The sequence below is a fragment of the Metopolophium dirhodum genome, chromosome 4 (assembly GCF_019925205.1).
Source record: "Metopolophium dirhodum isolate CAU chromosome 4, ASM1992520v1, whole genome shotgun sequence".
Taxonomy (NCBI): domain Eukaryota; kingdom Metazoa; phylum Arthropoda; class Insecta; order Hemiptera; family Aphididae; genus Metopolophium; species Metopolophium dirhodum.
In genome coordinates, this window is record NC_083563.1 from 33,576,269 (window position 1) to 33,592,236 (window position 15,968).

Sequence of the window (15,968 nt, forward strand, 5' to 3'; positions counted from 1 at the left end):
TTTAAAACTATAAATTATTCGAATAGAACGCACACTACTGAATTGAAAATAGCTGGATGGAAGCGTTTGAACTTGATCACATCAAACAAATTATAGTTTCAATTATCGAATTATTATTTGGAGCTGTTATAATATTTAGAATGTGTAAATAATCAAATTAATTTAAATGAACATATTTTATTTACACAAAAAAAATATATTTAGGCAATTGATAATTAATAATTATACACATATTATAAACTATATGACGTAAATGTATATTATATTAATAGTTGAAAAATACTTATTTTACAATGTAAGATATATAATAGATATATTTTTCAATACATAAATCATCAATAAAAATTAAATTGTTTTCTTGTTATACTACTCGGGCGAAATAATCAAGAAGAGAAATACGTGTGTTTTATTCAAAAATTATTCACCTACCTTTAAACAAATCTTTTAGTTACCTATAATTTTAATAAGTAACTTGTTAAATAATAATAATAATAATAATAATACCTATGCTAAAAGATTGTCAATAGAAGATTCAAGACGATTCCACACTGTTCGTATACACTGGGGGTAATATAGAATTTACATAAAATGTATTTTATTTTTTTACAAATGCCCTTTGAACTTTTCGAGCGTATAATATTGAAGCACTGGAAACTCCAAACATCTAAGGTCACCCTAGCCAATTTTTATATTATATAATATGAAAAAAGAACCAACCAATTCTTACTACCAATATTCTATTTACTAAAAAAGGTTTTTCAGAAAGTTGGCATACGGGAAATAAAAATCCAAATGTTAGTAATAAAACTTTTTACCGTTGGAGCACGTCAACAGTTACATGTTTGCTTATAAAATTCAACCAGATTTGTGACACTTTTAATTAAACTAAAACAATTCAATATATTATTTTAATATATAACTTTTGTGCAAAAAATATTATTTATTTATCTGGCTAGTATAATTTCTCTACAGTATTTCAAAGGCTAACATGTTATGATAACTTACAATTATTTTTAAGATATTCTATATTATGATATAATGCAGAATAATTTTTAATTTGCCATTAATACAAATAAATTGAGTACCTATTCTATTATGTATCAACTTTAATAAAGCTGTCTTATTATTTATTTTTATTGTTAATATTGTTAAAGTAGGAATTACTTGTTGTAATGCTTTTTCTAAATTGTACGCATAACTTTAAATTTTTAACTTGTACAAAAAAATAACCACTTAAATCTTTATAAATTGTTGCCCCCCCCCTCCCCCACCCAAAGTATAAAGATTATTCAGCCTTAAGTCATATTGTTCAGCATAAAAGTTCTTTTTAAACATCTGTTGAATTTTGTTCGTTTTATTTACTACAGGATTTAATTTCCCATAAATTCCGGTAAGCACATGTTTGTTTTATTAAAGCTTCACCGCTATTATAAAATCCAAACTTCAATAAAATGGTTTTTATTATAATTTAGTACCTATAGGCACTTAAATCAAAATAACCTACATTTCGTTTAAGAGTATTAACTATAAATATTATAGATAAATACAGTATGTGAGATTTTTAAATGTCAGCCGCTAATCGTTCTTTAGTTTTAATGTAGCCTGTAGGTACAAGTAATTGCCTACATATTTATAAATAACCATCAAAAAATATAGCCCAAAAAGTAATACATAATATTTTCTCTGCTCTCAAAATATTTTATGGTGCGTGTATCGTACACCCAAAACTAAGTTCTTTCATGTTTTTTTAGACAATCGTGTCGGTAATTTAAATTGTCATAGCATTAAACCGTTTACAGTGGTAAATTTGTATTTATGTAAAAAATGTACTTAAGCGGGAATTAATGGTAGAAACCTTAACAATTATAATGAAATAACCGAGGGCTTGATGATGTTTTTATGTGTGTGTTGCTTTGGCCAATAAAAAATTTTAACGTCCGCTAAACGACTTCCAAAACAATTCAATTAATCGCCTAATTTACGACACCCACTTAGCCAACAAATACGAACTTTCGTGTCTGAAAAGTATACCGCACTACTCGCGGCTATCATATTTCGTCTAAAATCGATATCAAAAGCTTTAAATTAAAACTTAAAACTAACAAAGCTGCTAATACTTACGGCTGGTATTAATAAAAATAAAACTATACTGTATATGCGCGGTGATTTATTAGTTATGTAGGTACTGTATTTTTTTTATGAAATATAAAACTTGAATAAAGGTAATATTGATATATTGTATTATATAAATCGAGTTATTATCACAATTTTGTGTTTAATACTTTCAAACAAACTAATGTTTGCTTTTATTATTGCATTTCTATATAATTTAATTATTTTAGCACATACGCTATTAAGCTATTATTGGTAGGTACATTAATAGTAATATCAATACACCGTTGTATTGATTTATCACACATCTCAATTTAATGTCAAAGAAAGACGTAATTGGGTGAAATATAATTAGTTTATACATACAATATAATATATTTTAAAAATACATTTTATTTTATTTTTTAATTATTCGTTTTTGTGGTTTATAAAACGTAATTTATATTTCTCCACTAATCTCTATTAAGCATAATATGATATATATATATATATATATATATATATATATATATATATATATATATATATATTATGTGCGTATTATTTTGAAAACCCGAGAACTTGAAATACAGTTGATTTGTTACTGACACAAAAAGCTTGATTAGGGTTAAAACTTATCAGAGCCAAATATAGTTTTAGAACTTTAAACTTTTAAAGTTAGTTTTACATCGGTTAAATTTTAGATTACATCTTGTCATTACTGTCTCCTTACACATCGCTATATGTGACAATGGTAATAAGTAAACGTGCTAAAACTGTTTAGTTATATTATATAGGTACATGTAGTAATAAAATAGCTGTATGTGGTTTATTTTAACTTGATAATATTATAATTTAAACTGATTTATCGACAGAGCGTTTTTAATTGCCAAAATTAAATTATAATTATAATAGGTATTATCATTGATTACCCTTACCCTATTGTGCATAATCAATGGTATTATGTAATATAATACCTAACCTAATAAGCCATACGTAAGGCTATATTCATTAAAGAGCGCGTCTGCCAATTATTATATAATTAATACACACAAATTGAAACAAATCTATAGAATATGAATTTTTAATAATAAAAATACAATTTTTGTATACTTGACGAATTAAAAATTCGAATAAATAATATTCAAATTACTTAGGTAGAAAAAAGGAGACTCAATAATACGTAGGTAATAATTACGTGTACCATTTATGACACATATGACTTATGTTTGCTAATTTGTTTATAACGAATAGTCTTCAATATCAGACATTAAAGTTATTAAATCCCACAGATGTTATTATATAATGTTATTTTTTTATGTACCTAATATAAGTAAATTACATATATTCTTTGGATGCGTATTCGTAGTGTATTCGGGGTAATTATGTAATGTTGAATTATTTACCTGAAACCTTCCTACATTTTTTTTTTTTTAATTTACATAATTAATAATATGATGATAGAGCCACTTGTATTTAAGTTAATATTGTATCATTAAATATTTAAATATAATTTTAATACTTAAAAAACAGAGAAGTCACTCTACCGCATAATATGTTTCGAGTGATTGAGTAGGTCATTGTAATGGATGTGTTAATTTGAACTCGATGATAACTCATTGCATAAACAACAAACAATTGTGAATGGAGAAGGACACGCCACATTTAAAATACTATTAGTAATTTATCTTCATATTGATAACATAGTAGGTTAAACTAATTTATGCCAAAAACATAGCATATTATGTATTATTATACTATTATAATATTATATCAATATTATTCACTTATAAGTCTCAGTGTACCGTTGAACAATGTGAAAAGATTCGGGGTAGGTATAAATAACTTAAAATTAGTCTAAATATTTTTAAAATGTAATTTTCTAAACGAAATGATAACTTCAGTAATGGTAAAATATTTAGTTTCTACTATCAATATTTTTTGAATTACAGCAAAATAATAAAATCGTTTGAGGTGCAATTGAATATACACGTCATGTATGAACAACAATTTTTGTTAATATTTGAATTTCAAAATATGATCATAAAATATATCTCCACACTAAACTTTTTATTTTAATTCCAGTAAGAAAAATTTAAAAAGAATCTTTTTTTTACATTTTCAATCCATAAATAGATACTATTAAAATTAAAAACCTGGGTTCTGTCACTGGATGGCCTCTTTCGTCATATTATTCACAGTTATTATGTATACATTAATGTATTATCATATTTACTTATTGAGATAAACTTATACAAAGTGTAAATAATCTTTTTAAATAAAAAAACTAATAAAGAAATTATGAATTCATTATCAACTAAAAAATAAATTGCACATTTTTGTAATTTTGACGAATTGCGTCCACATTTTTACTTCAAACGCTAAAATTGCGATCCATGCATTTTAGATTTTTTTTTTTTATTTTTGTAAGAAACACTTAAGATGAAGTTGTGTTACACTTTCAAGCTTCTTGACCAACAAAAAAAATCTATTATTATTATTATTTTGTACTGCGTCCGTGAGCAGCACAAGAAATACTTAAAAGATATAACATGTATACAATTGCAAAATGATCAACAGTGATAAAACTTAAAAATAAATAAACACATAAAAAAATCACAAATACATTATTTATATAAAATAAAGCAGAAGTTTCTCAATAATTCAATAGTCCTTATCTCGGTATACGATCAATGTAGGGATCATGTAACATCTCCAAATCCAGGTTCTTCATCCATTCTTCCTTGACCAAGTGGATACTTCCATGGTGCCTTTAAATGCATGAATCGGACATTCAGTGGTGATGTGTTTAATCGTCTGTGGTTCATAATTACAGTCACTTGTTTCAGTGTCACTCAATCCCCATTTGTACATCATGTGTCCACTCCTACCATGATCGGTCCTGATACGGTTTAGTGTTACCCAAGTATTTCTTTTGAGCTCAAATCCCGGTTGTTTAATAGTTGGGTTAATCGCCAATTTTTGGTCATCTGGAATTTTCTATTGTGCAGTCGCTTTCTCATTTATAACTTATAATGAATTTTTCTCTGGTGAAATCCTTTGCTTTTTCCCACGGTGGTTTTCAAGATTTGAGTCGTTGAACGTTTTCTAATGTAGCCAAGTCCACGTGTATGGAGAGGAAACGATTATTGGCGTAATTTTCCCATTCTTGCAAGAGTGCGCGTTCTCTTCGTAACTTCGGAGGAGCAATTGTACAATAATTCAATAATACTAAAATAAGCACTGATAGTAATTTTAGTGCTGTCTAAAGATTTCAAATACCTACCTATATCTATCTAAAGTTATTAATTTTCAAATAAATTACAATAAAAATATGTCAGAGATTTATGTCGAATAAACTTTCCATTTTTTGCGTTTATGTACTGAAGATTGTCTACTTTACCCATCCCCACCATTCACCAATTCAATCTAATTTACACAAAAAAAAAAAACACAACATTGTAAAATTATTAGGTACCTATCTACCTACAACCATCGGTATAGCAAAAGTTAAACGATTCGACCAAAAACATAATATTTTGTGCGGTTTACTTTACAGAATTCAATAAAGTCCAATGTCCGCAATTCAACAATGTGTGTTAGACCCTCTGCAGAAGAATAAAGAATAAATCATTAAAAAAAAAAAAAACCGTAAGGTTGAAAAGTTTTAGGAACGAATATCAATCGTGGATCGTGTATTGACTATTGTTTTTTTTTTCGTCGATGTGTTCGGGTCAACGGTGCAGGATAGGTATAGCACGGCGATTACGCAGTGACAACACATGACTATTTTTATAGTAAACGGACACATAAACAGCATGTTTGCTACTGAAACCAAACAAATATATTATTATTATTATTATTATTATTATTATTATTATACTTACTTTGTAGTCCGAAAAACGTCGACAAGAAAAAAATTAAACTTCGTTCAGTCTAGAATATAACACACGGGTTGATCGCTAATGGCGTCGTGTCTCTAAGTGAAAAACAAACCGAGTAAATTCGTACAAATACACCTTTGGCTAGCTGCTGTTGTGTCACCGTCGTCGTCGCCCGGGATAGTCTCGAAAGTTATCGAAAACGTGTTAGTATTTCGAATTATTAGGAGGTTCTACTATACTTGTGCTTACACACGTACTACTTATCTACATCGTATATATATATATATATTACCGTTGCTCGTGTGTAAACGTGCACAAAACCTAAGCGGTCCGGCGACGTTGGGAAAGGTGGTCGATGAAAAGGGTAGAGGTGTATAGGTTAGGTATGTATATATATGTTCACAGCCTCCGCCGATTGATGGGCTTTCCACGCTACCGATGTGAATCGTGTGGGGGAGAGGATTCACCTACCTCGGCCACACGTGATTTATCATCCACGAGGCTACACATCGCGGGCCATAATATATACGTTCGAGTAGTGTACGTGAAATGTTCCGACTCCTTTTCCGCTCCTCTTCCCGTCGCGCACTCCATCGTATAAAATAATAATATATGTATATGAACGGAATCCACGTTGTTCGGGAAATCCGTGTTTTTCAGACTACAATAAGGTCTGGTTACTGCTGCGGCAGATTCATTGATTTGAAACAACAAAACTCGTGACAAAGATGATATATTGTTGTAAAAATCATCAACATCGGGATTCCCAGAACGACTTTTTAATTTATAGGTACAATAGGTTCTGTATCATTCAGATGTTTTTTAATCAAGTATCTATAGGCGTCTTACGGGCAATATTTTTCTATAAGATAAAACAACAATTAAATTGTTCTCGGATCCTTGGGTTTGTTATGAAATTAAAATTATAAAAAATAATACAGGTATTTTGTATTTATATTATTCAGTTTACTTTTCCTCGAGATATAATTGACGGGAGATGATACTTTTTAGATAAGAACTTGACGATGGTAATCATGACTATACCGTATACCGTAGTGGCGTAGTCTATAATCTATATACGTGTACGGTATACCTACAGGCTACAGTATAGTATAGTGTATTATTACATCATTATAATTTATCTATAGGTAATAACAAAAGTATGGCTCATTATTATTTCGTAACTGGGCCGAAATTCAAACGTAAGAATTTTGAGTATTTTCAAAGTACAAAATACAAAATGTATTTCAAATGATAATAATTATGATATGAAATACCTAGGTAATAATATAGTAGTACAAAATATAAATTACAATCATATTGTGTACACAAAATATTAAATATTATTAAATATATTTTATAATAAGCACCCGCGCCGTTACGTAATCCTAAAACAACAACGGAGATTTTCGAGCATATATTATACTATAATAAATAACCGATCGATCGGGTCCGTTGTTGCGAAGACAATGTCATCGGAAATGACATTGTCGGGCCAGGAAACGACCAATAATTCCAACGATTAACAACCGAGGCCTACAACTAACTGTATATACCAACTGCGTGCTGGGGCGCCATTCATATGATATCGCAAATGTGCACCGATGCACAATTCGCTGTTAACCCGATTGCGATGTCCTGTTATTGATTCGAATTTAAATACGTTATTATCCACACTTCTATAGGTAGTGTAGGTGCACGTGAACGTGAACTGCGTTACAAACGAAAACTATGTTTTTTTTTGTTAAGTTGATGTGCCATTTTGAGAAACGAGGAAAAGTGTGGAAAACATCATAGTAGATATTTATTGGTGAAGCGTCAAGATGCAATGGAGAAAAGTAGGAACATTATTATAAATGTTTAACGAGAAAAAATAAATAATTATCCAAAGACGATTGAAAAACTACTGTGTTTAAAATCATGAAATGAATGAACATATAATTTGTTTAGCATATTATTGTTTTCAATTCCTGTCTTTTTCTTACCTAGCGGTTTATGTGTCTATCTAATAATTTTTTTCAGCGCTTCTTTTTATTCCTTTTCACGCGTATTCATTAGAAAGAGTACATTTTTGTAACCTCTAATATAGCCTGTTCCATCATTTGATCTTTGCATTCGTTGAAATGTTTTCCCATTCAGTTTTAATTCTCTTGACTATCCAACTTATCCTCAACTCCAGTCTATCTACAGAAAACTTACATTAATTTCAGGTACAAAAAGGAAAGTTATAACTTAATTAGGTAATATTCTTTTTTTTAAATGTTCATTATTTATATGTTATATATACAGGTAAATTGGTATATTATATAATTTATATTCATATTCTAAATAACGATCAATATTTGTTATACTTTGTTGACCCACAATATTTCATAAAATAAAGGCAATCAATTTAAATTTAAAAAAAAAAGTTAATAACACGCAGTGCTTAATTATTTTAAAAAAGAACTCTAAATAACTAATATGTATAGGTATTGAATATAGGCATACTCAAAAGTTTAAAAGTTCAGTCATTAATAAGATAAATTGGTATTGATATAGTTAAATTTCTATAATAAACTTAAATATCCCCAAGACTATATAAATATCCGTAGGGTTATAATTGAAGCTGAATAGTGAATTAAGTATATCTAAATAATTAATCTGCCCCTGAAAATATATTAATGAATGAATTAAATAAATAAACTACGAGCGTGTGTTGTAAGCAATTATCTTGTTTCGACGCTATGGAAACTTCTCCATGTTGCATATTATGTAAATCGCAAATGTCATTAATTGAACATGTTTTGTTAACATAAAATAATGAAAACTGTACAATTAGTTTTAAATGTTATTAAGTAAGACTTCCATTTTAATTAGAATATAATAAAAATAGGCAACATACTTTCAGGCTTTATCTTTGATGTATGAAACATGTTCGTCGTATTAGTGTTTGTAAGTACATAAAATATGATCAGAGCACCATATTTCATAACTTTAAAATTCTAAGTATCGGTTTTAAAATCACGTGGTTTTTTATGCGACCAGTATTTTATGGCAGGACTACTTAAACAGTTTTATGTAGCAATTTTTTATTACAAAAATGCCAGTTGGAACCTACTTAAAAGATAATTTTCAAAGTAATTCCTCTAAGAGCAAAGAAAATAACGAAAAAATAAAAATAAAAAAATCAAGAACCTCACACCGCTATATATTATTTACTTCCATTAGATTTCAAGTGTACCTTGAGTGGGTCACTGTAATAGATATTGTGATGAATTTGATTTCAATGATAAATAACTGTTGTATACTTACACTATTCGAACACAATCCTGATCAGAGACGAATTTTAAATCCTATATATTATTCATCGCACTTCACTCATAATATAAATCGTGTACTGTTGTTGGTAGGTCTATCTATCTTGTAACTTATATATTAAACTTCCTATATTTTATAATAATATGTGCACACTGTATATTTCATACTATTTATTAGAAATATATTATTACCATAATATTCATACTATTCAAATAATTATTACAAACAAATACGATTTATCAAGGAGTTTTTAATTAAAAATATTCTTTTACTTTCAAATTTTAAATCTTGTTTATTTAAAGCTGTTAAAGCTTTATTATTATACCAATAATTCAAAAAAATTAAACAAAACTGAGTTTTTTTGGCTTTTTTTATCAAATAACATATTTAAATTCCATTATAATAATCCCATAGTTACAAATAAATACTAAAAATATATTGAACATTTTAATTTAAAAAGAATCATTCTAAATACAATGACAAACATTTTTTTATGATTATAATAAAATACTAACCGAAGTATAAAACAAGTGGTTATTCTTTTAAAGATTATAACTAATTTTTTGCAGTAAAATGCCAAATAAGAAAATCATAATATTTTGTAATAAAATAAACCACGGAAATTCCATCAGCTATCCTTTAAGTTCAAAATATATATAAAACCACTAACATCTAAATAGATGAAAATATTATGACTCAACAAGTTTATATTTATTGCTAGTTGCAACTAAATTATTAAAAAAAAGTTTTCCGTTACTTTAACCTCGGGAAGTTTATGTTAACTTATTTACATTTATTACTAAATTACTATTGAAAAGACGGGTAACGGTTTTTACAAGAAAAAATATAATATACTTTTTGACGGCATCTTTAGAATTTACCGCTTAATAATAATTTCAAGATGTTTTAATATAATTTTAAGAAATTTACTAAAATATGTAATTTCTGGTGTCAGTTTTGCTATCCATAATTATTACTGCGTTATCATTAAGTTATTCAAATTGATCAGTATTAATTTATAATTAAAAATTTCAGATTTTTATTGTTAATAAACGGGTTTTCTTTCTTAAAATAATATAAGGAAAAATATTTAAGATATCGTGTATTCATAAGTCTATACTTTATACGTTTAATTTACATCAATGAAACCGCTTTAAATTTGTATTCAAAATTTAAGTTACCTAATCATTGATAAACTGTTAATTGTTAGATATTTTAAGTAATATTTTTGTTTTCTGTTTTAGACGAAGATGGAGAAAAATCTGTTTCTGTATTATTGGATGCAGAAGAGTCGGAGTTAATTTTTTTGGATAAATCTAATGCGGTAAGTAATAAATAATAATGCATTATGCAAACAAAATATACCTATTTTATAGGTAAGCGTATGTCAAAATATCTTCAAAACTAGAAAAACAAAATAATACATGCATTTATATCAGTTATTTTATTATAAAAGAATATAATTTTAATCAATTTCGTTGTTTCATCCGATTTATCATTAATTTCGAATTTATTCAGGACACCAAATTCATGCAATTTCAGCACATTTAACAGTAGGTACCTATTTATAGATTGATACGTATTATTTACATGATTTGTTCAAAGAACTGAAATATTGTTTAATTAGTTTCATGGAATCAATCTAATATATTTGATTACATTGTAAGCTTTAATGTACAATTTTAATTAATTAATAAATAAACGGGTAAATATAACAAAAACAATTCACATAATCACATACAAGATAGCTTACAGTGTGAATATAATATGATATGTTCATCACTCATCAGTTAATCAGTAATCGTACCCGGGTCCAGGAATAGATTCAGTAATTATTATTTATTAAATCATCGATTTTTACCCCAAACATTTTAAACTGAATTTATCTATTCATAATTCATATTAATTATATTATGTATTTTAATTTAAATCACAGTCATCATACCGATAATATTAATAAATAATTAAGTAGGTACACAATTGATCTGGTTATAATAAGTATTACCTACAATACAAAATTCATAATATTTTAAAAGATCTTAAAAACATCGAAAAACGAGTAATATTATATTATGAAAACATTAAAAAGATAACTTATTGGGTTTAGGTATATTGACATCTGCATAGAAACCATTTTTTGATGCAATGATTTATTGTTGCTAATAAATTAAAATAAATAAAAAGACACCCGCGACCACCCAAGCAGTATCATTCAACTCTTAGGTTAGGTTATTTCACCATTTTTTAAACAGTGCTTTTTCATTGAAATATTTGTAATTAGATAAGTAGATCAATATAATGCATTTTTACCTGATTAAACTTTTGATTAAATTACACTACCTAAGAACTTTTTTTTAAATATATGTCTACTAAGTACAAATTTAAATACTTTTCAACATGTCATTGTTATTTTAGCAAGTTAAACGTCGACGTACACTTGTTGTTAATACTTTTGATTAAGTAAATTTTAAAATCTTACACTACCCATATGTTTATAAATTAAGGAGAATTTTTATTAATTGTGACACTGTTTTCTTCCTCGGGGTTTTCTTTCATTAAACTGGATTTACGTAGCTCCTAAAGAATATTGGTGTATTCTGATTCGTATTTGAAATCATAAATGCCACATGATTCTTGTTTACTATATTCTTTTACTATCGTGTTTATGTGCACAATCTGTTTCAGTAATAAAGCAATATGTGTGTAAGTAATGAATGAAAGTACCGAGATAACTTATACCTAAAAATAATTACAGTAGGTACCAATAGTAATTTCGACTTTAAGAAGTAAGAACATTTTGCCTATCTCACACAATTGCTCGTATCTTATAATCTTGAAGTTCATAAACAAAATAATAAATATCTACGGCTTTCTCGAAACATTTTTAATTTTATTAACTTTGTACCGAGATTTTTCATTGTAATTTCATATTTATTTTTTAATATTTACCAAAATTTGGGGGTTCACAATGACTTTTTTGACTAAATATTTAAATCCTAAAGGAAAAAATCATTGTCTATATGTACCAAGAAATAAGAATACAGTAAACTGTTATAATTAAAACTAAAACTGATGTTATACAGTGTAAGTCTTAAATTGTAATTCAATGATAAATCAGTCTATAATTATAAAAAACGATTTTGAACGGAGTATCTAACCAGCTCTATTTCCAAGTATATTTTATAATTTTTTTTTATTAGTACTACCCGTACATTTTTTTAATATTTTTAAATTTCATCAACAAAAATTATGAAAAATCTTTTACTGATATTTATAGAAAAAAAAATCCAAATGCCAATATGACTTTCATACATTATTTATAAATAGCTTATAATTAGTCTAAACATTTTGAAGTGAATAAAGATTATTTAAGTAATATTATGGAATGTTTCACGGTTCTACGACTAATATTTTTAAATTGTAACAAAATAACAAACATTGTTATTGGAGAAACGTTATCGTACATTTTGATGTTGAATGACGTCAAACTTTGAACCTTAATTTCTTAAAAAATCCCCCCCTCTCCCCCACACCAAAGTACCAACTATCTAAATTTCTTATATAATAGCCACCCACCAAATAAAAATTGAAGCATTTTCACTGATCCAAAAGGTGATGAAAGACACAAAAACAAAACACATTATTGTAAAACCAATAAATTTATTACTGTGTTCAGTATCTAAAATTGAAGTGTAACACTCTTTATGCAAATTCGGCAACTTATGTCCTAGCCGATTATGCAGATCAAGTAACGGGAAAAGTTTTATAAATTATGTTACCTAGGCCTCTTTTACTTCAATATCAGGCGTTAAAGACACCCTACTTCCCATTATAATATTATAATAGTCCTTAGCCCTAACCCATTCGAGGAACTCCACGAAATTAAAGTCTGTAGCGGTTAATGGTAGTATGGTACACTAATAATATCATATTGTATAGACGTATAGAATATAATATTATCCTTGTCAAACAGTTAAGTAAGGTTGTATGGTAGGTAACTTCGAAATTAGAATAATAAATTAAATATACCTATTTTATAATATTAGTTTATATAATATATAAGCATATACTTTTTATACTGTAAAGGCATAAAGTACATATTATTTATTAGGTTTACCTTATTTGCAGTATAATAGAAATCATTCATCATTCTAAAAACCCATTTTTTTTTTAAATTGTATTAATTTTGTTTAAAATGTACGAAATAAATATTAATTTTAAGGTAAGAATTAACAATGATAGGTACATTGAATCGTTGTAAAATATAAGTTCGGTACATTATTTAACATATTTAAATGCATATCTAATATACATTATAATTTATAGTGAAGTTCGCCGTTGAAATTAATAAGTAGCTTTTTTTTCTAACGTGTACCTAATTGTTAACAAATATAGTGCACTCTTCTTACATGGTGGTACGAAGGCAAGATGAAAATGTCAAGTCTCCAGGTATCATAGTTTATACTTTACGTTTATCAGGCAGCTAGTCAGGACACATTAGATTATAATATATTATAATAATATATAGATTGCATATTTGCATTTTAAAGAAGAAACGTGGATTAAATTAACTAGTGATAAATGATAAGTGATGCGTATAAAATAAACACAAATTTATTATTAGTCTAAGTGTTTGTTAAACGAGCTCGTCGTAATCAACTTAAACAACTTGTTTGTGTTCTTTACAAATGAAAATAAAAGCTTTGAAAACCAATTCACAAGAAAGGTCGCTACAATTTCAAAAATCAATAGCCGGGTACCCTCCTATTTCAATAAAAAATATGTGGTAACGTCAAAGACAGCTACATCGCGTGATTGATATTACCTACGCATAATACAGTTAACACAAAACCCCTCGTTACATCACCAAGAAAATTTATAACACAAGAATTATATTGATAAAATAATATATTGAATCTCATAACTATATTAGTGTTTCTCACCAATGTAATATTAACGTCACAAGTGCCCAAAATTTATATTACCATTTCCGGTAAAGTACAAGTATATTGTTTTCTTATCCCAACGTTAAAAAAGATGGTGAATCACCCTGTATATACCTACTTTACTCGAGTATAATATAGTCAACTAAAACAATTACCGCTATAATCAATGCCCTACTTTTAGACTTTCACAGATTCACACTTATTATTAGATTTCAAGTTCTACACACAACAATCACTTACTCAGTTTCTAGCACTATGCAATACATTTTTAATTTAATTGATGTAGGTATGTAGGTACCTCTACTTTATAAACTAATCATAGAACTTAATTAAACATTTTCCAATTTATATTATTAGCTTAGACATCAAAGTGGCCATTGAAATGTAATTACTTGGTACATACAAAAATCTATGTCTAGAGACTGTAATAATATAATTGTGGATGTGGATCCGTGTGGATGACTTAAAATGATCTACTTTAAGTGTACCAATTGTTTTTAGAAGTCTCATCCAGAAATTCAGATATAAAATGCATTGGTATTATAATTTGGATGATTTTATTGCCTACGTATTGAAAATTAATAAGTAATTTTACACAATTTAACTAAAACTTGTATTTTCTAACTTCTTCAAATTGGAATATAATTTATTTTAAACTTTCGTGCAATGTTATATTTTAAGTTTAAACCCTGCGTAAATTGTGCAAAAGAAATAAATTGTAAGAAAATTACGTTTTTTAATGACATAATAAGTTTTAATCATAATACGTTATCAATAGGAAAATACGCAATTTTCCTATTCACAACACCTGTACTTTCGTGGATCCGTTTTTCCGGTTGTTATTGTTTTCACATTTTTTTAAGCAAAATCTCTTGCATTTTCTATTTAATATTATTAAAAAAGGTAAGCCTAAGAAAATAATCAAAATACATACGAATACGTCACAGTATGTAAATGTAAAAATAAAAATAATATCAATTAATTTTATCGACAAATCTCAGACACCTAGATTTGAGGCAATTCCTTGAAGTTGTCATCGTTACTTTTTAATCAAATAAATTACACAAACACGAATTGACAATATATATTACACCTCGTGTTGGTGTATATAATAATTGAATATATAACTATAAAAATAGCTAAACTTTGTGGTGTGTAAAAAATAATGTAATACAATACAATATGTTTCTAGCCGGCGGATTGTAATGACGTGTTTGAGGAGTCCCCGCATGCCTATTGTATCATCTACTCGAGAAATGATTGGGACAGCTTCAAACAAGCCGAAGAATGGCTACAAGCTTTGTGGAAAGCAGATGTAGTCAGAAATAAAGCTGTGATATTAGTCGGTAACAAAAACGATATTGTGAGACCAAACGTCGTGCCATCAGGAGGTATAGTAGTATTTTACATCAATAACATTTAATGTAGGTAATCATATAAATAATATAATCGTTTTGTTTTATATTTTCATTCTACCGATTTATTACGCGGTAGTATTATATATTTGTATGCTACGAGTCTATTTTTATTTCCTCCCACGGTAGTACCCACGCCATGTTTGACTGGAAATTTTCCACTCACGCAAAAATATTTACCGACGAAGACTGTATTGAATGTCAATGTATATCACTCAGTTTCCGACTGTAAATTATTACTCTAGTACTCCAATGGCGTAATATTGGGATGTTGCAAGTGTGCTAACTTTATATTTCCCCCCTAACTCATCAATAGGCATGCTGATCACTTT

The 15,968-nt window shown here is 27.6% G+C and overlaps 1 protein-coding gene across 1 annotated transcript in view; it reads left to right on the forward strand.

Moving 5' to 3' along the window:
• Positions 1-15,968, forward strand: part of LOC132942367 (myb-like protein O) — a 226,106-nt gene that overhangs the window by 205,787 nt on the left and 4,351 nt on the right. Inside the window, exons 9-10 of the mRNA XM_061010683.1 lie at positions 10,520-10,599; positions 15,414-15,612. Coding sequence (XP_060866666.1) covers positions 10,520-10,599; positions 15,414-15,612 — 279 coding nt within the window. The remainder of the gene's footprint in view (positions 1-10,519; positions 10,600-15,413; positions 15,613-15,968) is intronic.